The 24265-nt window shown below is 43.9% G+C and overlaps 1 protein-coding gene and 3 long non-coding RNA genes across 5 annotated transcripts; 3 read left to right on the top strand and 1 right to left on the bottom strand.

Moving 5' to 3' along the window:
* Positions 1–4124: 4124 nt before the first annotated feature.
* LOC139068812 (uncharacterized) lies at positions 4125–6006 on the top strand. Its single transcript, XR_011520055.1, has 3 exons — positions 4125–4264; positions 5200–5303; positions 5773–6006. It is a non-coding gene; the product is annotated as an uncharacterized lncRNA (long non-coding RNA).
* Positions 6007–11448: 5442 nt separating this feature from the next.
* On the top strand, positions 11449–12084 carry LOC139068814 (uncharacterized). The gene is made up of 2 exons (XR_011520057.1): positions 11449–11586; positions 11935–12084. It is a non-coding gene; the product is annotated as an uncharacterized lncRNA (long non-coding RNA).
* A 201-nt stretch (positions 12085–12285) lies between these two features.
* On the bottom strand, positions 12286–13022 carry LOC139068813 (uncharacterized). Its single transcript, XR_011520056.1, has 2 exons — positions 12840–13022; positions 12286–12509 (listed from the first exon to the last, which is right to left on the bottom strand). It is a non-coding gene; the product is annotated as an uncharacterized lncRNA (long non-coding RNA).
* Positions 13023–14773: 1751 nt separating this feature from the next.
* On the top strand, positions 14774–18646 carry LOC107375927 (uncharacterized). 2 transcript variants are annotated; one of them, XM_054743512.2, is made up of 5 exons: positions 14774–15080; positions 15240–15331; positions 15804–15998; positions 16213–16289; positions 17461–18646. In XM_054743512.2, the coding sequence occupies exons 1-5, from the start codon at positions 14921–14923 to the stop codon at positions 17834–17836; spliced, it is 900 nt and encodes a 299-aa protein (XP_054599487.2). In that variant the 5' UTR covers positions 14774–14920; the 3' UTR covers positions 17837–18646. The 2 variants fall into 2 exon arrangements, with proteins under 2 accessions (XP_054599487.2, XP_054599488.2); XM_054743513.2 differs by lacking the exon at positions 15240–15331.
* The last annotated feature ends 5619 nt before the right edge of the window (positions 18647–24265 follow it).

Raw genomic sequence — 24265 nt, 5'->3', positions numbered from 1 at the left:
ACACTGATGGCTGAGGGTGTAAGTGGGGTGGTGCGGTGGCACCAGCTGGCATAGGCCGGATGATGCCCGCACTGCCCACTCACCACAGCCATGGAATACACCTCATGATCACACAACACTATATTGGAGCAGGCGCAGGGAGACTAGGGGTCTTAGCCACCTCTGTTGTTGCTAGGCCTCCTGGGGCTGGAGGCTAGGAGGGAGATCTGGCCTTCTGGTTGGGGTCTGGGGTGGTAGATTGCTGTGCTGAGCGTTGGGTGGGGGGGTCTGCTCATCAGTACCCCAGCAGAAAGGGTCAAACTCTGGTAACCGGTGATGGTTGTACCCCATGTGCAGCAGTACCGGGACCAGAGTGAATAGGGTGTGTATGGGGAGCATGAGTGGGTGTCCGGCGTGCATTTTTGTAAGTCTTTGGTTGTATGTGCATGTGTGAGCATGAGGGAGGGAGTGTGTGACTGTGTTTGTGTATGACTGTATATGTCAGGTGGGGCCTTTGACTCCTCCCCTCTCCTGGAACCTCTCTTGATGATATAGATCTTTGTCCCCCCTCCCCTGCCACACCTGGTGTGAGGGGTTGTGCCATGGTCTGCCTGAGTGTTCGTGGCAACCGGGTCTGGGGGTTTTAGATTTAGGCATCTGCCAGATAGATCCCGGTGGCTGCCTGGTGGGGTCTGGGTCCCTGGGCTCTGCTGGGTCCCCGGCGGGGGTGGTCGCCCCTGGGTCCCGGGTCGCTGGGTCCCGGGCTTGGCCGGCTAGGGGGTGGGAGGCTGCGGGCGGGCCTGTGGGCTTGCCGCTGATGTCTCTCGGGACTCTGCCGGCTGCTGGTTGTGGCCCCCCGGGGCGATCCTCTGTGCCTCTCGGGGGGGGGGGGGGCGGAGGCCTTCCTGGTTGCAGTCTCCTTGGGGTTCCTGTGTTCTGGGGCAGCGCCTGGATCTCTGGGACTTGGAGCTCCCCCCGTCTCCTGCGCATCTTTGGGGGGGCGGATCTGTGGTCCCTCACACTCTCTATTGGACGCTCCTATAGAGAAACCTTACATAAACAAGCGCGTGTACACACACAGGTGCTCACATGGTGCTCTCAAAAGTATGGGCTTGGGCACGTTCAACACAGGTCTTAAGACTATGGTGGGCACTTAATGCACTGTGATTTATTATCGTGATTGTTCAGTTAAACAATGTTGATTATATATTTTCTTCATCAAGTTGACGCAGTGATAGCTAGATCTTGTTGTATTGTTGTTGTGTCCCTTTTTTTGTTTTGTCTTTTTCTGCAGGTCTAGAAGCAGACTCTTGTTCATTGTTTATTTTTGTGGACCCCCCCCCCTCCTCTCTCCCCACCTTTTCTTTTCCTTTCTCTTTCACCTCTGTCTCCGTGTCTGGTCGGAATTACAAAGCATTCAACAACAATAACAATAAAGTTTTAAGTATCAGGCGTGACATTAAAAGCAAACGCTTTGATTATCCACCTGAGAGTAAATCTGTAAGGCTTGTCACCAGCATTCAGACATCAATTCTGCTTGCTTCACAGCCAGACAGGACACGGTAAAAAAAAAAAAAAAAAAAAAAAAAAAAAAAAGATTATGAAACTTTGGCTGAATTGTGCTTGTTCCTGTCTCCAATGTGGCGTCTGAGGAGAATCCCAGAATCTCACATCCTCGTCAGCTCAGAAAGCGCCTATATGATTACGCACAAGCATGACGCGTCAACCCGGTCTCACAGTCAGACCGGGTTGGACCTGTTCAGGTTTACGCAGACAATCTTTACATTTAGAATTAGCTTACAGATGTAAAATTAATGCAGTAAAATATAAAGCATTTTATTTAAATATCCATTCATTATTTTACAAGCACAGAGAGCCGCATCAGATGGATGGAAGAGCCGCATGCGGCTCCAGAGCCGCGGATTGCCGACCCCTGAGCTAGGGCATGTGCGGAGGACACACACACACATACACAAGCAAAATATACTTGTTTTCAATTACGTTTATTGGGCCCACTTACATTTTCTTAGGCCCACCCACAAATGAGTTTCTGGCTACGCTAATGGTCACTTTTGACAGAATTCTCTGAGCTCCGCAGCCATTACACTTTTCACCTCGCGCACTCCCTAGCGGCAGCTCGCGCCCCACACTTTGGGAATCCCTGTATAAAGCAATGGGGCGTCCTCCTCTCTGTTCCATTTCAGGTTGGTGCTGGCTAAAATTCCTCTACCTTCCTTCAGGGTGTCCCTCCAGATGGTCACGGTTCCCTATCCTTGGGGTTTATGAACCAGAACCTGAGTTTGGATCCTGGTTATTGTCATGGTCTGCGTCTCCCTCATGTGACTCCTTGTGTGCTCCATCCCACTCAAAGGATCCCTTTATGTGTCTCCTTGTGTTCCTCATGTGTCCCCTGGTCTGCAGCCCTCCAGATCATCCCTCCCAGGTCCTGTGTTCCTTTGGTCTCCCCCAGTAACCCCTCTGCAGTTTTTATAGGTTCAGCTTTTCGTTTTATTAGTCTCTTCAGTGTGTTTTCCCACCGGTTTTTGTAGTTTTCCTTCCCCCTTAGAATATTAGTTAATTTTGCTGGCTCTTCTTGTCTTTAGGTTTTTACTCTTAGGTCATGTTAGTTTCCTCCCTGATTAGTTAATGGCTTTCACTTGGTTTCTCTCCCCACACACCTGCAGCCTATCTGCCTCTCATCATGCCCCAGTGTATATAACCCTGTCTGCGTCTCTATCTGTTGTTGGGTCATTGTCTTGTGTCACCTTTGTCTCGTTCCCCTCTCTAGATTTTGACCTTCGTTCTTGGATATTCTAGGTTTTGTTATTTAGGACTTTTGACTTTTTTTTTGGCTCCTGCCTTTTTGGATTTATTCTTAATAAAGGATTTTTACGTTATTGCTCCACTCAGTGTCATCTGGTTCTCTGCATCTTTGGGTCCCAACCTCCTCTTGGCTCCCCAATGTGACAGTTATGGTCATTCCTGGCCCTGGTGGTATGGTTGCAGATGTGTACCAGTCCCTGAAGATTGTCATTAAAATACAGGTTATGGTAATGATGTGTGAAACGACAAGTTGCTCTTTCCTTCATGCCCGCTGAATGCACCCGTCTGGGTGTGTGTCTGTGTGTGTGTGTTTTCCTTCACTGCCCACTGTGTGCACTCCAATTCCATGTTCAGAGGGAATTGCTCGCTTTGATGTTCTCCGATGCAGGCAACTGCTGATACCCTTATTAGCTTGCAAGGAGCTGATGCAAGCTACGCTAGTGCAAGCCTTTAAAACCCAGTTCATTTCAATCCAAAGTGGAGCAACATAGAGATAAGCTACATTCCAGGGAATCCTGGGGGAGTCAGCAGTAAGACAAAACACACACTTTATAATCAGGAAGATAAGACTCTGAAATTAACATGGAGGATAATGATGATGATAAACTCCCTTTCCTGCAACACAGCTGGGGGTGGAGGTAAAATGAAAGAGAAGAAACAGAACATGCAATTTTGTAAATCTTACATTATTTCTTTCTTCTCTTGACGTTTTGAAATGTTACTTGATGATAAATATTTGTCAGTTTTTTTTAGGACAAAAGCTCTAAAAATACAGTTTTTTGAATTTCTGAATAAAGCCAATTTGTGTCTGCTGTTTGAAAGACAAGTGAAAGAAAGAAAGATGGAGAAAGAGAGTGAGAAAGAGAGAGAATGAGAGAGAGAGAGAGAAAATAGGCAGAAAGAAAAGGCGAGAGAGAAACGAGAAAAAGAAAGAAAGAGGGATAGGTAAATAGAGAACTAGATAGAGAAAAAAGAGACAGAAAGAAAAAGAGAGAAAGAAATATATGGAGAGAGAGAAACTATCCAAAGTATATACTTGTTTTTACAAGCAGCATTAATGACACTGAGAAACAGGCACGTGCGGGGGGGGGGGGGGGGGGGGGGTTGAGACCCTGCCCCTTTTCTCCCATGTGCCCAAAGTGCCCTTTTTGAGGTTTAATTATTTTTTTTTATATTTATTTATTTATTTTATTTTATTTTATTTTTTTAAGAATTTTCTGTTTGTGCCCCCTCAAGAATAACAAAAATAATAATTAATAAAATTTCTGTTTAATAATGTTATATAGCTGGCGTAAGTCACGTGACCATACCGTCACGTGACCATTCCGTCTCTTCCTCACGCCAGAGCGCACAGCCGGTCACAACAAGCTGCAAGCAAGCACCCACATTTTCTTCATGACCGAGCGAGCGGTGCAGAGCTTTTAGGACATACATATTGATTGGGAGAAACGGACTAACACCGGTAAGTAGGATGCACACTACTATAGACAGTTATTAGATTATTTTGTACATTATTACGTTGTTTTGTGGCACTAGGTGTGTGTGTGATATATTACTAGCTGGGTGTGTGTGTGTGGCTGGGTACCGACTCTGAGCCTCAGTAGCTTTAGGATTAACCAGAAACATTCTGTACATAAGTACTTGTACGAAAATATGTTTTCAATCTTAAATATTGGGAATTTGCCAATAAAATGTCGTTGTTGTTAACTAGGTACCGCAAAGTTGCATTCCTATTGCTGCTGCGTGTCACATGACTGGGGTCTCACACAGCCCTGCTTCCTGTTTACAGAATCACTTCCTGGTTCGCAGACTGATAAAACTTGAACAAATTTAAAATTTTGCCACCTTTTGTGAAAGGAAATGAGAAAAATACTAAAGGTAACATCCGTCACAAGTTCTGTGTTACTAAATATTCAGTCCTTGTCTGTAAATTCGGTCCAGCGTTGTAGGGAACATAGTTTTGTTTAGATGTTAAGGTTTCTCAGCCCTTCTGGTGGGTTTATAGTTCACTAATACTATGCACATTCTCAAAATGTTGGAGTTTATATTTGCTCTCTTTCTGAATGCATTGTATTAAAAACAATATGTTTTAAAGATGTACATAAAAAACTACTGTTTTCACAGCAAAATTATTTTATCTGTACAGTTCTCTGTTATGCACAAAGTAGATGGTAAAACTGAATGAAAGCATAAACATTGTTTTATTCTTTATTTTTATTATAATTACTAAAGCACTATGATTAAAATATTATGGAAATATTCTGGATCAGCATCATGAAGCAAATTATATACAGTTAGTTTTCTGGAAAAGGAATGAAATGTCCCAGTATGTGTGTGCATGAGTTTTATATGCATGAAAACATATTTGTAAATTAATTATGATATATCATTGTACAGACATGCGTCGTAAGGACAGGAGGCGGAAGCAGCGACAGAAAGAGCTATGTGAGGCAGCTAAAGGCGGTGGGTCCCTCACCAGCTGGATAAAAAAAAGAGTACAGGTAAGTTGCATCACAGCAACAATAATATACACAACTCATCATGGATCATGGATTAGGTGCAAGACCTGTTAAATGTGAATAACTACATAATTTATTCATACAATAGCTAATGTTGCCTTGTTCTCAGATGGACAGCAGGTGGAGAGTGATAGATCACATGAGGAGATTGAAGACACACACACACACACACACACACACACACACACACACACACACACACACACACACACACACACACACACACACACACACACACACACACACACACACACACACATTCTGATCTCTGACATAAACTCCTCTATTATCCACTAATGTTTAGATTTCCATTTATTCACCACAGGTTTTGTCTCAGATATTTATGTCTTACAGTTCTAAGAGTTTTCACCAATTTTTGCCATTTTTTATGATCTTACATTAATTTTGTAATTGACTAACATTCCTCCTCTGTTGGTTTTACTACCTACAGTCTGAGATCAACACAGCCTTGCCCTCCAGCATCACCAGCAGCAGCAAGAGGAGCGACCCTGCAACAGCTACACTGTACCCCATCATCAGGTAACATAGGACAGCAACAGATCAGGAGGTGGAGCAGGTTGTCCAGTAATCGAAAGGTTGCAGGTTTGATCCTGACTTCAATCAGAGATTGATGCTGTTGTGTCCTTGGGCAAGGCACTTAACCTGCTTTGCCTGCTGGTGGTGGTCGGAGGGACTGGTGGCGCCTGTGCTCAGCAGCTTCACCTCTGTCAGTGCGCTCCAGAGCAGCTGTGGCTACATCATAGCTCATCACCATCAGTAGGTTAATGTGTGTGTGTGAATGACGGACTGTGTTGTAAAGTGCCTTGGGGGGTTGTAGAACCCTAAGAAGGCATTATACAAATACAGACCATTTACCAAAACAAGTTACTTTTGCTTGACATTGTCCTTATGGTGTATATAATGATTTGCTTCCATTTTGAATCTCTAATAAATATGATTTGTTATTCAGCCAGGTATACTGTGGTTATGTCACGGTGTTTGAAAATATTATTCTGTGTGCCCCTTTTTAAATTTGAGCACCCGCCCCTTCAAAGGTCTCTGCACAGCCCTGCTGAGAAACCTGACAAGAAGCGAAACATTGACAGATGTGCTTTATGTCAAGATAGATTTATGGCATTTTACCTTTGACCTCTATCCCCTCTGTAAATCACTCCCCCGATGACCCTTGATCCCCCGACCCTTGACATGTGATTTATCGATTTTTAATGATGCTGTGAGGAGACCACCGTGGGAACAGTTTAATGACCCCTGACCTTTAACCTTATAGCAGGAAGTATATTAGTAGGGTTGCCATCTGCTCGGTATCAATCATCCTAACCCCACCCCCACGTCTTGTCCCACCCAGGAGTCCCCCTCTATAAAAACGCGGGCCTTCTTCAACACTCACCACACCGGCCTCCTCAGACACAGAAAATCTGAGCTTCAGGATGAGAAAACCCAAAAGAAACCTCTTTAAAAAAACGGAGGAGGGTAACCTGCTGGCCTATTTACATGTTTTAACAGCCAATAGTGTTGCGGAACGGAACAATAGGACCTATTAGCAATGTAAATGTGGTTTTAAAAGAAAAAAAATGGGGAAGGTTTATTTTTGTAGACTTAAATCTGATGTTGTAATATTACAACCGTGGGTCTCTGGGGGTTAATTACTCAGACTAAAAAGCAATAAATAAATAAATCCTAAATTGTTAAAGGCTTTATAAGTAGCTTTTATTTTTAGGCCTGTAGTCTGCGGGGCCTGCTGCTGTGTGGCTGGCAGTCACTCCTGCAAATTTTTGTTTTTGCTCACTCAAATACATTTCTTTCTTTCTCAAACCCAAAAGCAAAAATACCTTAAATTGATAAAGCTGTAATACACTTTCAAATTTACATTTCCAACTGTACCAACCATGAGGGTCAACATTTTTACCTGCAGTGAGTTGGCTAGTTTATCTCCAGGGCTAGCCATAGCAGCAAGTACAGCAGTGGTTGTTGTACCCATGTTTGCACCCAGTGTCAAGGGATAAGCTCTCTCAAGACTGATTACACCAATACATAAGATTGACAAGGTGTAAGTTTGGGTTTATATCTAAATCAAAACAAACCTAGAGTAATGAGTATGCAAAATTAGACTTACCAACCAGAGGCGTAAGTGCTGAAGTGAAGACTGAGCTACTTTGGACAAGAAAAGTAATCCCTGCTCCCACCAAAATGGCTATATAGCCTGTACCCCATTCAAAGGGGTAGGGTAAGTCTGAAATCAAAAATACCGTAAATCCTCTAATACAGGCCGGTATTCAATTAAAGGTCGGGTCTCCAATTCTGGCCGGTGTCTGAGTCAGCGGAGGTAAATAATGGCCGGTCTCTTATTGTGGCCGGATGGCATGTGGTAACAAGCAAGTACGAGCGTCCCAGCGGCAGGGTTATAGTCCCCAAATCAACCAGCAGGAGGAAGTAGAAGTTCACGCAGACCTTTTTTAGGCCTTTCAGGGGTGGACATTAACTTCAAAACCAACCGGCCAGCCGGGCTGGTAACTCTGAATATTTACCGGCCCCACCAAGAATCTACCGGCCCCACTGGTCAGCTGCCAAAACGAGTCAAAATAATAACAGAACCGTTTTAAATGTAATAAACCTTTATTTTGTACACATTCACAAACATAATAACGTATTCAAGTTTGAATTTGTTTGTTCCCTCAACAAAACACGATTTTGTCGTCGCATACTTCCGGCATACAACGCAGTACATCACCAACTCCGCTTTGCTGTATTCGAGCCATCGGCTGTGTTCGAGATGAGCCAGTTCTGCGCAGACTAGACCAGCGGTGATCGGCGAGCAGTGCATGCCGGTTAGATTCGTGTCCGAATTGATGCCGACTTGCTCTGACGTCATGCATACGTAGACAACGATAAACTTGTGAGATCAAGGCGGCCGCAGATTTTGGAGCAAGGCGCTGCAGTTGCTCTCCCTCGGCTGCAAAACCTAGATGATGATGGGAAACGCCTGGCTCTCACCTGATCTAAGATCTGATTGGTTCATATTTTGATCCAAACATTCGGTGGTAGAACATGAAATGTTAGTTGTTCACATGTATTCTATAAATCACATATAGGCCATAAAGAGAAATGTGTTTTGTTTTCTTTTGTCACGTTTCCTATGAGCACACTAAACCTACAGCTGATAACCTTTAATTATTACAGTCAGGTCTTCATATACAATATATGATATCCACAAGCACGTGAGGATGTTTCAGCTGCTAACAGGCACCAGAATTAAAATTGAAAATTAAACAAATGTGAACGCTGACGCGATATCTTCAGCCATCGTCACCCCCGAGCTACACATGCAGGAAAATCCAAGAGATTCAACTGGCAGAAACAACTGGTTCACACCATATCTCTCTCTCTCTCTCTCTCTCTCTCTCTCTCTCTCTCTCTCTCTCTCTCTCTCTCTCTCTCTCTCTCTCTCTCTCTCTCTCTCTCTCTCTCTCTCTCTCTCTCTCTCTCTCTCTCTCTCTCTCTCTCTCTCTCTCTCTCTCTCTCTCTCTCTCTCTCTCTCTCTCTCTCTCTCTCTCTCTCTCTCTCTCTCTCTCTCTCTCTCTCTCTCTCTCTCTCTCTCTCTCTCTCTCTCTCTCTCTCTCTCTCTCTCTCTCACACACACACACGTAGAGGAAAAGAGCTGAGAAAAGAGAGAGGAAATGGAGGACAAGTAGTTAAAAGAAAAACTACAGCTGAGCCGAGGCGCGCCTCAAATGGGGCGCGTCTGATCTGAACTGAGGAGCGGCGAGCAGCGGCCGAATTTCGTGAGCAATTCGCTTCTCGGCGCTTCGGGCGCTTCCGCGGCCGGTGTGTCCCCGGCGAAACGCCGGCTTTCAGCCACTCCCCCCGCTGCTTCCGTCTTCTCTCGCCTGTTTTCCAGGCGATGCGCTGCTCAACTCGAACACGGCCATTCTCTGCGCCTCCCTTCTTCTTTAAACCGCCAAGAATCATTCCACCTACGCACACGCTTCTCTGCTTCATACCGTTTCGAACTGTCTCGCTTCTCCTCACCAGTTTTAAAGCGTTTTGCCGGAGATTTCATCAAGAAATCCCATCCCTGTGGTGGGGCGATCTTCCTGCGTGCTTGTGTGTTTCTAGCGTGGTTCCACTTCGTCTTTAATAGTGAACTTATAGTTCACGTGACTATAACTAGAATGTGCAGTACGTGCACGAATCGTACAAGTGCAGAACGTGGCTAGAGGCGCGCAGGTTCACACGCGCGAAACGAAAACGGCGGCTTCCTACAGGGTGGGGCCATGATGTAGGTGAAAGCCAGTGTGTAAATGACAAATAAGGCTTGGGCGCCACCCGGGCGGTAAGTCGTCAAGTATTTACCGCCCGACGAGAAAATTTAGCGCCATTGGCGCTCGGGCGCTTTAACGGTCCACCCCTGCCTTTTCTTCAACGCTTTGTAACGCTACAGACACAATCCTCTATCACGCTCCTACCACACAGAGTCACGGTGTCAGTTAACCATGCTAATTCAACCTGCTCCACAGAACACACATCACCTTCCCTGTGGCTTACATAACACTCACACAACACGCAAATCAGCACATAGGAACTAGCAGAACGATAGGAAACACATATAACACAATACCCAGAATGCACCTGGCTTACAACCCCAGCCAGGTCATTACACTATCAAGTTCAAAGAGAACGTGCTGATTATGCTGCAGAACACTCTGGGGAGCAGCAGTAGGGGGTGTATGAACTACAGTAATCCCTCCGCGGTAGATGCGTTCCAGACCTGGCCGCGATAGTGAAAATCCACGAAGTAGGGACTCCCAGCATGCCCCTCGCGGGGATTCCCTTCACGTTGCACCTACGTCACAAACCGCGGCTATAAACGGAAGTCGCCTTTCCAGCTCACCACTCAGTCATCGTTTCTTCAGATTCATGATCAGAGTTTCCAACCTACCGATCAATCCAACGAACTATCAGCTCATAGTAAGTTATCTTACTTACTTCTGGAAAGCCCGGCATTTCCGTGTCACTTTGTTGATGCTCGAACGCTCGAGGGTTTCCTAGAGCACCGACGCTATCACTTCCGCGTCTGTGAAACCACGCTCCCTATTGAATTATCGTATGATCACATTCTCTTTTTGGGGGTAAAACTCAAGTGCCAGACCATAGGTACTGACACGCGATCGTTCATGTCAGTTCATTTCCTTTAATGTTTTCTGTCTTTTATTTGCGCCTGATGTGTATCGCTGCTGTGGAGCGGGGCGCATCAACTTGTCCTCTGACGCACAGATCACAGCAGGGAGCGCTCAGCTGTTTTCGCGGTCGGTAGATCTGCCTCCTGAGCATGGCCACAGTAACAATCAGGTGTCGCCACCTCAAAAACTAATTTAACACGCGATCGTTCATGTCAGTTCATTTCCTTTAATGTTTTCTGTCTTTTATTTGCGCCTGATGTGTTTCGCTGCTGTGGAGCGGGGCGCTGCGCGCATCACCTTGTCCTCCGACGCACTGATCACTGATACAGCCGTCAAACAGCAAGCGCTCCGCTGTTTTTGTGGTCGGTAGATCTTTTAGAACTGCAGTTCAAAGGTAACTCATGAGGTGAATAAATATGAACCCAGGTAGCAGTTTCTCTTTAGGATTGAGAGGAGATGCAGGAAGATAATAAACAGACAGGACAGAAAAATAGTCAAATAAAAACAAGTTAGTTTTTGTACCTGCTGGTTGCAACAAACAGACACCATTGAAGGTAATCAGAAGTGAGGAACAGAAAATGAAATAATTATTTTAATGTTTAGAGCAGCAGGAACTCCGAGAGGCTGCAGGCGCATCAGTGAGTTTGCGGCCGCTGCGCAGGGGGTGGGGGTGGGGGGGGGGGGGTGGGGGGGGGGTGGGTGAGGGCTGAAGCAGGAACTACCGTTTTTAAAAGAAATGTGTTTAAAGAGCGGGTCAATTGAGCCTCGGAGTCCTTCTCCACCCACGTATCAATTTTAAAAAATGCAACATTAGTAGGCGTTGCCTGGAGGACCGAGAGGGCGGAGCCGCGGCAGTGACGAAGACGATGGCTAACTAGACGAAGCTAGCTCCCTTCACTCTGAGCAGTTGATAGAAGTGGAGGACGTTTCTCCCCCTCCTTACAGACACTCGAGAAGAAAGGGACCAAGTCTATTTGGAGGAGACAAGCGGACCTGAGTCTTATTGTTTTGAGCTTGTGAGTTGCCTGAAACTCCCAGAACCGACCCAACAGAATCACCTCTGAAAGGTAAGTAGCCGTTAGCCATAGCATTGGATTAGCTGCAGGGTTTGTCTCCACGGCCCCAAAAAGCTAGTATTCAGCATGTTTTAGAGGTTTATCTGCTTCAGCACACCTGGTTTTAATCAGCAACAAATAGCTGAGCTGCTTAACAGCTAATCTAACCTGTTAAAGCAGGAAAATCCACTGAAACATGCTGGATAGCTCTCCGGTAGCCCTGGGCTCAAGGTACAGTCTGCTGCATATAAAGTTATGAAAATACCCCATGAGAAAATTATTCTGTAATGTGTTCAGCCCACTAAAACTGCCCTGATTTCTTTATTTATTTACTAATAACAGCTGCTCTCTCGGTTCTAGGTCCTCTGGTGTCTGCAGCTGGTCTCTGGTGTCTGCAGCTGGTCTCCTCTGCTGGTGTCCTCAGGATCAGGAACTTCCAGAAGAATGTGCCTTTCAATGACTCTTTCCCCCTTATTTGTTATATTAATTAAATAAATCTCAATTTATATATTTCCTGTTTTTGTTCATGTCCATAAATACTTAAACATGCTTGAAATTAGAACGAGCTTTTAACAGTGAGGTGCTAGTTTAATTAATCACAATAGAGCTAGTTAAACATGCAACAAAAATGTGATAATCAATGTAATTTATAAATATCCATTAAAATATCAAAACTGGAATCTAAATGAGATATTTGGCAGCACAAAAAACTTGTCAAACACAATATTTATTATAATAATTGTAGGCAGACAGGAGACAGAGCTGATGGAGGTTCTCAGTCATCGAAGGAAGGCTGAAGGCTTTCCAGGAACAGGAGATGTGGTGTTGTCTCTTCTCTCTCTATTCTGCCAGATGAGCTGATAGGTTACAGGTGTGTGAGGACATCCTCATGCTGTCATAACCAGATGACAGGAGTTATCAGGTGATCAGCCAGGCTAATGAGATGCAGAAAGAAAACAAATTCAGGACAGTGTACAATATGTGGTGTTGCTCACCTTATGTGCTCTTATAGAATATTAATGTGTGCATGCCTCATGGTGTAGTCCATATTTTGCTGAATGTCCTGCAATAATGCAGGTTATTAGTTAATTTACTTTTGATAGCAAAAACAAAATATTTAATGTAAAAGTTATTTTCCAGGAGAATCAGCTTACACGTCACCACCAAGTGTCACGGGCAGAATCAGTAGCCTCCGTCATGATGTAATCACATACTTATTTAATTGTTAATATCTTAAAAATTCTGAAATGTTTTAATTTTTTTACCTTGAACAGTTCACTGAGCTTGCACTGTCACTGAGGTGGAAGCTGGAATCAACAGCAGACACCTCACACCTTGGTCTTTTCAGGGGGTCTGGACGCTCTGGGACCTTCTGGAAGATGAATTTTCATCATGGTCCCCGTGGGTCACCAGACACACTGCGGCTGTGAACTCCATTCTGGCTGGCTATGTACAAAAACAAAGAAGCAGCACATTTATAAATGTTTAAAAGAGCATAAAATCACATGTAACAATAATCTGTAAAACATATTAAAACTAGAAGGTAATAATAAAATGTTTACATAGACAATTATTAAAAATAATTCACCTTTGCTACAGGTATGGCTTCACGTCAGCCTGGACAAGTACATTCATGCAGCTAAATCAGTCTGACAGCCAGTGTCTTGGGTAGATTTAGCCTGAAAAAAAAATAGAAGCACATTGTTGTTGGAGTTTATAGTCAGATAATATACAAAAGAATCTCCTATATAGGCGCTTTATAACATTCCTAGTGTGTGATCGTTGTTATAACGTAAAAGTCAGTCACATATGATGTGGAGAGCCTGAAATGCGACCTCCTGAACAGAATTCCTCACAGAACCGGGTCACAAGCTGGATTTCACGCTGTAATGCTGTCAACAAGTGCTGCGTCAGTTAGTCACTGTTGCAGAATTGCCGACTGACTAGCTAAAGGAAGTGAACCACGTCTCTCAGACTTTGCCTTTAGGTAGGGAATTGTCTTTAGAAGATGTTAAAACGTTTATTTAGCTGACTCACCTCAGACTGGAGCCCGCCGTGGTGGGGGAGCAGAGTCGGTGGGCTGCATCTAAATCGCGGAAGAGCCACGGTGGGCACAGCCTCCCTCTTCAAACGGAGACGTGCAGAATCGCGGGTAAAATGCCCACAGAGTCACCGCAACCATACTACACTACACCTACTCACCAATACTAAGACGATATGGAACACTAAACCCGAACTACTTTCCCAATTACACTAACAGCCAAACACTAACTAAACTATAATATACAACAGCCAAGCTAACACTAAATAAGTATTTATAACACTAAAAGATATGCTAAAGACTAGGATATGCTAATGCTATACGCTAATGCTGAACTACCGCTGACCTCCTACACTCGCTTGCAAATCCAACTCCCACTCGCCACAGGGCGTGGCCGAGACGCTCGTTGCTTTTATAACTTTGGCACGGAGCTGCTACGTAGTACTCTACTGGTTTACGTAGTACTTTACTCTTTAGCCATTGGCTAAAATTTATTCAAAATGACTCAAATTCTATGTTTTCAGCTGAAGGTGGCGCATTACTGTGGTTTTTAGACAGAATTTTTAATTTTTAAAGAAAATGCACCAAAATGCTAAAATAAAGAATGCACACATTTAAAACACTATTAGACACTCATTTATACAGTTCATCAGCAAAAAAAAAGTTAATTTAGACGTTACTTGCTCTTTAACTTTGAAAATGTGGGCGCACTTTTAATTGTCAAAAACTCCAGCGAACCATTAGTTCATTTTGCTCAAATAGAAATAGAGGCCTGCCTCTAATACTGGCCCTCCTTCCAATAAAGGCCCGGAGCTTGATGAGCTTGAGTCAAATACAGGCCCGGGCCTGTATTAGAGGATTTACGGTATACACAAGAAGTGAAACAATAGCATACAAACAAAATGAAATGATTTGACTAAATATTTGAGGCAAAGCACCATTCATTTCAGATGGGAAAAACACCTTATTTTGAGAAACTGTTGAGTCATAGTTGTCTTGAATGAGGTTGCCTCTAAATGTTAGCTGTATGTGTGCATCTTTGCACATTTCAATCAAATAAATCCAATTATTCATGGAATTAACAGTTTACTTCATGATGTCTAGATTTTTTTATTAAAGACAGTGTAACGGATCAAATGTGAAGTTTTCATCAGAAAAATGACCAGAAAGTAACTTGTTGTAAAAATACATTATTTTTTATAAACTAAACTTCACTCTGTCTGAATAGGCTCTATGCACGAGTCATTTCCGTGTTTTACATAAGGCCGCCCCCTCACTTCCGGTCCAGGAGAAGAAGCCAGCATAATGGTAGATACTTTGCAGTTCACTCGATGTTTGTTGGAATTACCACGATTTACAGTAAACGATGTGCGAAGAATTGTACGAGGATGCAGTTCAGCACCGCAGAGTACACTGGAGAAAGGTTTTAGGTTTTATGTGTCCTCGTATCTCTGCAATTATGAAGGTAAGTTGCTAAAGCTAGCAAAAACTAGCTACTTGCTAGCTGACTAATGCATGTGTATCCTCCGTATGCTAAGTTAAGACCTCCTGTGTCTTGGGCTATCTTCTAAATAAACATAAAAACGATGTCCCCAGTTAATATTTTTGTACTTTTGTTTTCAAGTGTCAGGGAGAAACCGGGCCACCAGTGAGATCTCGGTTAGAGCTCACTGCTATCGGTCCATGAAGAAAGCAGCCAAACCACACCAGCTGAGAGTAGGCTTTGCAGTGAAGATTGTTGAACATGTTCTGATTTTCACTGTTATACCATGTTTCAGCTCGGACAAAAGGTGTGATAAGTTGTTTATCTTAGCAAATAATGGATATATTTTGAGAATTATAAAATATAATACATGAATATTCATAATAGACTTGAGCCTGAAAATAAATCCCAGCTGAAACAGTGGTTATGCAGTGTTGCAGTAGCTGAGTGAAAAGGTTCTGATGGTTTAAAGTCAGTGCATGCAACTTAAATCAAAGTTAAATGATTATATTATCTGTTAAATGAAAATAAATATTTTATATAGAATAGAGCAATGACCATCCATTCACTCAGCTATTCAGCTGCTTATGTTCTACCTCAAATCTGTCTGTCATCTTTTTATTTTCTAGCTTTATTGTTCATTAGTATACGTACATAATGAGTTATTTTAAGTTCATTGACAGTATTTGTTTGTGTGTATTTCAGATTACTTTATGTGATTCTGATCCAGTTGTGCTGGTTACCAGCTCGTGCTCCTGTGTGGCTGGAATTGGGCTCTGTAACCATTTGGTTGCATTGCTTTACCAGACACCCCATTATTCAGAGTGTGGGATGTCTGCTGTTCCTCCTGTCCTTTCATGCACTGAGACAGAACAGAAGTGGCACAAACCTCGAACAATGGTTTGTATATAAAATTAGAATATCTGAAAGTAATACTATGTTACAATGTGGTTAAGAGACATGATAAAACGTTTAAAGCTAATTTTTTCCCCAAATTTACCCAGCTATAATTTTGATTAATTGTGTGATGTGAGTATGTGGAACCAAGAGAAAATTCCTTGATTGCATAACAAGGAAACTGATTCTGATTCTGCTTCTATCCAACACTAAATAGGGTGTGAAACCAGGACCAGTAGATGCCATGGTGGTAGTGAAACCCAAACCAGGTGCTAATTCATCAAGTGGAGTTAGGTAATCAAAGTCACTGACTGCGTTTACATGCAGCCAATAACCCATTCAAAACCGGGTTATTGCAAATAACATGGTCCCACAAGGCCATGTAAACACCAGCAAAAACCGGGTTATTACCCCTGGGGTAACCCTTTTCTAACCTGAATATCAGGTCATGTAAACGTCTATCGGGATAACCCTTTCATGAGGTGCGCTCTGCGCATGTTCTATTCACAAGGAATCTTGGTCTTTTGAGTAGATCAGGGGTCTGCAACCTTTTTCCCATCAAAGGTCCATTATCACCAGTTTACCACAGTAATGAAAACACTGGGAGCGCAGCAGCCGCGGTGTTGTGGGCGGGTCTACCGGCCTGAGCAGGAGCTGCTTTTTTAACACGCAAATGTCTCCTTTTAAAACCTGTTTAAACTGTTTAGAACACAAATCCAGGCTCTGTCTCATTTGGATTGTTGTAATTAAACTTTGTACTGAAAGAAACTTTACATTAAACAATTGAAAAGATAAGAAAAAGATCCGACCTATTTGATTTTTCCTTAATTTACAGTAACAGCGCAGTGCGTATGGCTCTGGTGTTAATTGAGTTTAGAAGGTTTTATCTTTCTCTTTGCAACAATCTTCACAAGAAGGTAAAACAGTTAAATAGCAGGGTTCATATTGAACGGATAATTCCAGTATTTAACTGTTTCTTTTGATGGAAAACCTAGTGATGTGCCACTGAAGCCTCATGAAGCGCTTCAAAGCTTTCCCAATCCCTACTGTGTCCAGACAGTGACTCGAGGCCTCAAACACATTAGCTGTGGCTCCATCTAGTGTTACAATGCAATGCTACAATGCATTAAAATGCTGTGTCTGAGGATATCATTGCAGGCAAAAGTGCATCAAATCTGATTTTATCTGAGTCTGAACAGCACAGATCAGATTGGGGGTGGTGGTGGGGGGGTGGGGGGGTGTCCATGATTGAACTTAATACCAAACACTGTCAGTGAATAATATAGTTTGGGAAGACAGCAGGAATAATAATAATAACAATGAGAGGATTGAGAGAATGAGAATGAGAGAATACTGCCCTTAACCCGATCAAAACCCGAATATTGGCTGCATGTAAATGTAGTGACTGTTACATGTATTCTATCACTGTGTTGTAAAAATGGTTTCTTATGCTTTGATATTTCAGATCAGCACTTTATAAAGGCTACAGCGGTGAGCTGCCAGACCCAGCAACCCTCAACCCGACTGCTGTCTACACTGACTTTGACCCTGACTCTCTTCCACTGATCTGTTCAATGAATATCTCACCTGACAAACCCCTTGTGGACTCCATATTTGGTAAAGCACAGGCTGGCAGCATTCTATCCTACCAACATCCACCTCCTACATCTGATTGCGTTATCACCCACATGGATGCCCCACTGTTTCCAAAAGTGCCACTTGAAGACTATCACCTAAAGCCAACAGACTGTAAATATGTGCCAACAGAACAAGAACAGCTGCATTTGCAATCACTGTCCGTAACAAAGTCACAGTCACACAACATTGAAGAATCCACATGAAACCAGAGTGCAGCACCTGAGTGGCATTCATTGAGGAAGGAGAGGGTGACAGCTTCCACTTTTAGGGAGGTATGCCACGTTAGAGGTGCATCCACAGCTGAAAACCTGGCAGAGAGGATCATCCGAGGAACACGTCAAACAGCACTCATGAAGAGAGGACTGGACCTGGAGATGGATGCCTTGAGGGACTATGCAAAACGTAAAAACCTAAACTTGCAAAAATGTGGACTGGTAATTAATCCTGATGCACCATGGCTGGATGCATCCCCTGATGGGCTAGTGTATGACCCATATGAGAGGCCACCATTTGGGTTAGTTGAAATCAAATGCCCAAATGCACAAAGTTACATTGACTGCAGTTACATCACAGTTATTCATGGCATGCACAAACTAAAGGAAAGTCATTCTTATTATTCGCAAGTGCAGGGGCAGTTGCTGATCACTGGCATGGAGTGGTGTGATTTTGTTGTTTGTGCCAATGATGACATGTTTGTGCAGCGCATCTACAGAGACACACCTGTGTTAAATATCCTACGGCACAGATGTGATCTCTCTATGTGTCGCTAATCAAAAAACTTAAACTGGAGCTGGATGAATGAATTCATGATGCATTGTTTAATTTCATTTGTTTAATTTTGATAGTTCGTGTGATTCCATTCAAATATTTGTTTCAAAACATAAATAACACATTAAATATGCACATTTGTTTTTTACAATTCAATGCATCACACATATACTTTGTTACATTTAAAATCACATTTGACTACTGAGGGTCTGTTTTTCTACCATTAAAGTTAATCCATGCACACACATCTGTTTCTGGTGTTTTAACTATTTCTAATCCATGCATTTAGGATGGGGGGTGGGCAATTCTGGTCCTGGAGGGCCGCTATCCAGCAAGTTTTAATTGTTTCTCTGCCTAAACACACCTGGTTTGAATCTGCTGGTGATTAGCAGGCTGCTGCAGAGCCTGATGAGCTGCTGAACAGGTGGTTCATCCAGGAATCAGGTGTGTTGGGAGCAGGTAAACGACTAAAACCTGCTGGATAGCGGCCCTCAAGGACCAGGATTGCCCATCACTGATTTAGCAGGTATGTGAAGTTGTAGTGCAATACATCCATACTTTTAGCTGCTCCTTGCCCATGCTTTGACTGATAAGGGTCCATTTTGGTAGTTAACCAAGAGACAGGACACTGTGTACAGCTGATTGATGCTGCATGTGAGGGAAAGGGGGATTACTGTGCTAAATATTTTGTGCTCCTTAACCCTTTGCATGATTCGCTCTACGTGCACTCTCAGCCTTGCAATAGACTGTGTCTGTCTGATCTTTGCCCCAGACAGTTGTTCTCGCTTTGACAAAAAGGCAGGAATGTAGACCTTGCAGGGGACACAATCCTCCACAAGGAAACCCTTATCAACCATGATGGCTGCTGTTGGTTTTAGGAGGGAAACAATGCCAGACTGCTTCAGGATCTCTTTGTCACTGATGGAACCTTCATGCAGAGATGACACAAAGGTTATTGCACCATGAGGAGCCATACCAATCAGCCCTTTGAAGGTGCAGTGTGATTTGTATGTAGAGAACACCTCACTCTGCAGCAGAAGAGAGTTTGGTGTTTGGCACCACAGCTCTGTGCAATCCAGCACCACTGGAGTGTTTGAGTAGGTCTTAAACACATCTGGCAGGTGGGCCTTCACTTCATCCTCAGACATCCAAATGCCTACAGCTCCAAGCACAGTGTATAGAAAGCAGAGGTGGAAAGTAACAAATTACATTTACTCACGTTACTGTAATTGAGTAGCTTTTTTGTATATTTATACTTTTTAAGTTGTTTTTAAAAGCTGTACTTTTACTTTTACTTGAGTAAGTTTTTAAAAAAGAATTTTAATTCGCTACATTTTAAATCATATCCGTTACTGAGTAAAATAAATTATAGGCTTAATAAATTAAAAATATTACGTGTAGCAGCGTTGGAACGGAAAGAGACACCTGCATGAGCGCCACGTCTAAACCGTGGGGGGGTGTGGGGGATGTATACTTTAGCTCAAAGACATTGGTTCAGTTCCTCAACTCGCTATTTACCTCCTCTCTCTCTCCTCTCCTGTGTGTTGGATCCCGCACCTTCGCGCACCGGTGTGACGTCATCAGAATTCTGCTCGGTTCGGTAGCCGGACTCGGTTCCGTGTTTGAAAAGTGTTTCCCTGCCGTTCCGCACGGAAGCGGCAAAATAACGTTTAGCGCTCATAACAAGCGGATTATCAGCGCTTTGCTCATAAAACAGAAGACCTGCAGGCCTCTGTGAGTTAAAACATCCTGATACTGTTCAGGTGTAAACATTGTGCTCCATCCCTGTGTTTGAACTCAGAAGATGCTCCTTGATGCCACAGATATGTGATAATTTAGCTTGTTTCTTTATTTTACTCCAGAAGAAGTGATTAAATTATTACAAAAGCAGTTCAATGTAGTTAAATTAGTCATTCAAAAGATTCTAACATGCTGCAGTGTGTGTGTGTGTGTGTGTGTGTGTGTGTGTGTGTGTGTGTGTGTGTGTGTGTGTGTGTGTGTGTGTGTGTGTGTTACACATATAGGACTGCATGAGACAGCATGGTTTCATCAAATCCATGCAGTCCTATATCTTGGCTGAAGTAATGGCTCAGGAAAATAACATATTTCATACATAATGTTGTCTCTGCAGTGTTTATGATAATGTTTTATCTTATCTTTGGTCTGGGAGTTGTAACTTATCATGATACTAGCCTTTTAAAACATGTTAAAGTTTTACAAGAGGAGATAAAAGCATGAATTTAAAGTTCATGTTTGGAGACCAACCTTCACAGTTTGGAGGCTCACGCTGGTGAGGAGACACCGTTAGTTCTAGTAACACCTGGGCTCCCAAGGCCTATTCTGACAGGATGGACGTTACGGGACCCTTAAGGATTCCAGTTGGATGATTGGAGGATTATTTAGGAGGATTGGAATGAACAAACTGATTTCAGTGGTGAAGGGTTAAAGGAGTTAGTGAACCCACTACCAAGGATGAACTCTGCTAGCTTTAAAAATCAGCTGCTCTAAATAAGCATGAAGGTCAGAGAGGAGCTCTAGGATGGACACGAATAAAGGGACTGTAATGTACACGAATAAAGGAACTGTAATGTACACGAATAAAGGAACTGTAATGTAGAGGTAAAGTAGGGCAGGGCCAATGTTAACAGCTGTCATACGGTCCATCTGAAATGTTTGAATTTCATTTAGCTTGTTATGTGACAGTTTAGAGCACAGTCTCATGTTAGAGTTTGGTCATGAAAACATTGCGATACCTCACATACTGATGGCATCTTAAAAAATTATTTTTTCTCAAAATAAAGAACAATTTTAACCACAATTGAAACTTACCATCCTAGAAAAACCTCGTCCAATCAATGTGCATGTCCTGTTCTCACCGATTGGATAGAAATCCCTCCTTCAAGCTGTGCGTGTGTGTATGTGTGCGCACACACACACGAGCGAATTGTGAACTGGCGTTGTGATTTAGCACTACTTAGATGTAGCCATCCTTACGCTGACAAAAATGTAACTAAGTAACTTTTACTTTGAGTACATTTTGTTTACGATACTCTTACTTTTACTTAAGTAAAAATTTAGGCAAGTACTTTTACTTGTAATTGAGTAAAAAATCATCAAAGTATTGGTACTTGTACTTAAGTAGGAAAGTTTAGTACTCTTTCCACCTCTGATAGAAAGTTAGCCCAAGTATTGATGATGTGGCTCACAGTTGACTGATGAATTTTGAATCTGTGGGCGAAATCCTTTTGCAGCAGATCCAAAGACAAATATGTCAGGAACAGGAACATTTCATCAATAGGTTTAAGGGCCTATAAAAGAACAGAAATACAGAACAATAATATACATGTTCATTCAGAGATAACATAACTCACAGTTGTGCTGGTGGTGGGCAGAGGGACTGGTGGTGCCAGTGTTCAGCAGCCTCGCCTCTGACAGTGTGACCCAGGGCAACTGTGGCTACATTGTAGCTCATCATGGCCAGCATGCAAATATGTGTGTGAATGGGTGAATGACTGATTGCATTGTGAAGTGCTTTGGATTGTTGTAGAGCCCTAAGAACGTGCTATACAAATGCAGGCCATTTACTATCTAATTAGATTAATTTTGAATAAAGAGTATAACATTTCTTTAACATTGAGCACAAAGATTTCTAATAAAGAACAAATGTAAAACATCATTCAGATACTAAATGAAAATCAAATCAAAATACAAAAAACCTGAGGATTACATTTTGCTCTTCATATGGATGGGTAGAATAAACTTACCGTTAAACCTGTGGAGTGAGGGACATCATGTTTCCCAAGTGCTGTCCGGGCTCTTGTCACACGCACCATTTCATGTGTTGCTGACTATCTGCCTCCAAAAGGCCATCAGGTGGGAATAACTTGCAAATCTGGAAACAAGTAAATGTTAAATTTTTCATACCATCGTTTTGTACTATATCTATTATATAAATATTGCATAATGATTATTTTAGGAGCCATTTTGTGTTTAATAACTGATATTAAACCACAGATGCATGTAAATAATTGTGATAATATAAACAATTTACTGTAAATCCGACCTAAGTAATGCATCCTCCATTTAAATTTTATTTAATATTGCATGACAAATTGGTCTTAGGTGAAGGGTGAGACAAAGAACGGTTCGAAGGATCTTTCATGGCGGTTAAAACGAAGAGTCGGAGTACCCGGCCCGGAGGGTTACCGGGGTCCCACCCAGGAGCCAGGCCTGGGGTTGGGGCCCGTGAGCGAGCGCCTGGTGGCCGGGCTTTCGCCCATGGGGCCCGGCCGGGCCCAGCCCGAACCGGATACATGGGCTCGTCCAACTGTGGACCCACCACCCGCAGGAGGAACATGAAGGGTCCGGTGCAATGCGAATCGGGTGGCAGACCAAGGCGGGAGCCTTGGCGGTCCAATCCCCGGACAAGAAAACTAGTTTTTGGGACATGGAACGTCACCTCGCTGGCGGGGAAGGAGCCGGAGCTTGTGGCAGAGGTTGAGCGGTACCGGCTAGATATAGTCGGACTCACCTCGACACATTGCATTGGCTCTGGAACCCGAGACCTTGAGAGGGGTTGGACACTCTACTTTGCTGGAGTTGCTCCGGGTGAGAGGCGGAGGGCTGGGGTTGGCTTTTTGTTAGCCCCGAGACTCTCTGCCTGTGTGTTGGGGTTTACCCCGGGGGACAAGAGGGTAGCTTCCTTGCGCCTTCGGGTCGGGGAACGGGTCCTGACTGTTGTTTTTTCTTATGGGCCAAATATCAGTTCAGAGTACCCACCCTTTTTGGAGTCCCTGGGACGAGTGCTAGATAGTGCTCCATCAGGGGACTCCATTGTCCTGCTGGGGGACTTCAATGCTCACGTGGGCAATGACAGCTTGACCTGGAGGGGTGTGATTGGGAGGAACGGCCCACCTAATCTGAACTCGAGCGGTGTTTTGTTATTGGACTTCTGTGCAAGCCGCAGTTTGGCCATAACGAACACCATGTTCGAACATAAGGATGCCCACCGGTACACTTGGTACCAGGGCAGCCTAGGTCACAGGTCGATGATAGATTTTGTAGTCGTATCATCTGACCTGCGGCCGTATGTTTTGGACACCCGAGTGAAGAGAGGGGCGGAGCTGTCAACTGATCACCACCTGGTGGTGAGTTGGATCAGATGGCAAGGGAACATGCCCCGTAGACCTGGCAGACCCAAACGCATAGTGAGGGTCTGCTGGGAACGCCTGGCAGAAGAACCTGTCAAGACGGTCTTCAACTCCCACCTCCGGCAGAGCTTTGACCACGTCCCGAGAGCAGTGGGGGACATTGAGTCCGAGTGGGCCTTGTTCCACTCTGCGATTGTCGAGGCGGCTGTTGCTAGCTGTGGTCGTAAGGTGGCCGGTGCCAGTCGTGGTGGCAACCCCCGTACCCGCTAGTGGACACCAGAGGTTCGGGGAGCCGTCAGGCTGAAGAAGGAGGCCTACAGGGCGTGGCTGGTCTGTGGGTCTCCGGAGGCAGCAGACAGGTACCGGATAGCCAAGCGGGGTGCAGCAGTGGCAGTTGCCGAGGCAAAATCTCGGGCGTGGGAGGAGTTTGGTGAGGCCATGGAGAAAGACTATCGATCGGCTCCAAAGAGGTTCTGGTAAACTGTCCGGCGCCTCAGGAGAGGAAGGCAGCAACTCGCTCACACTGTTTACAGTGGGGATGGGGAGCTGCTGACGTCAACTGAGGCTATAGTCGGACGGTGGAAGGAATACTTTGAGGAGCTCCTCAATCCCACCAATGCGCATTCCGAGGAGGAACCAGAGCTGGGAGGCCTGGGGATGGACTGTCCGATCTTGGGGGCAAAAGTTGCTGAGGTAGTCAAACAACTACACAGC

This window comes from Nothobranchius furzeri, chromosome 3, assembly GCF_043380555.1.
Source record: "Nothobranchius furzeri strain GRZ-AD chromosome 3, NfurGRZ-RIMD1, whole genome shotgun sequence".
NCBI classification, from domain to species: domain Eukaryota; kingdom Metazoa; phylum Chordata; class Actinopteri; order Cyprinodontiformes; family Nothobranchiidae; genus Nothobranchius; species Nothobranchius furzeri.
The sequence above is the reverse complement of the archived record's forward strand: the minus strand, read 5'-3'. Positions and strand labels throughout refer to the sequence as shown.

What these genes read in the sequence shown, in the direction of transcription:
- LOC107375927 (XM_054743512.2), top strand. Translation starts at nt 14,921, where the DNA reads ATGGTAGATACTTTGCAGTTCACTCGATGTTTGTTGGAATTACCACGA. An exon ending in GTATCTCTGCAATTATGAAG is followed by an intron (nt 15,081 to 15,239) that starts GTAAGTTGCTAA and finishes TTTGTTTTCAAG; the next exon opens with TGTCAGGGAGAAACCGGGCC. An exon ending in CCAAACCACACCAGCTGAGA is followed by an intron (nt 15,332 to 15,803) that starts GTAGGCTTTGCA and finishes TGTGTATTTCAG; the next exon opens with ATTACTTTATGTGATTCTGA.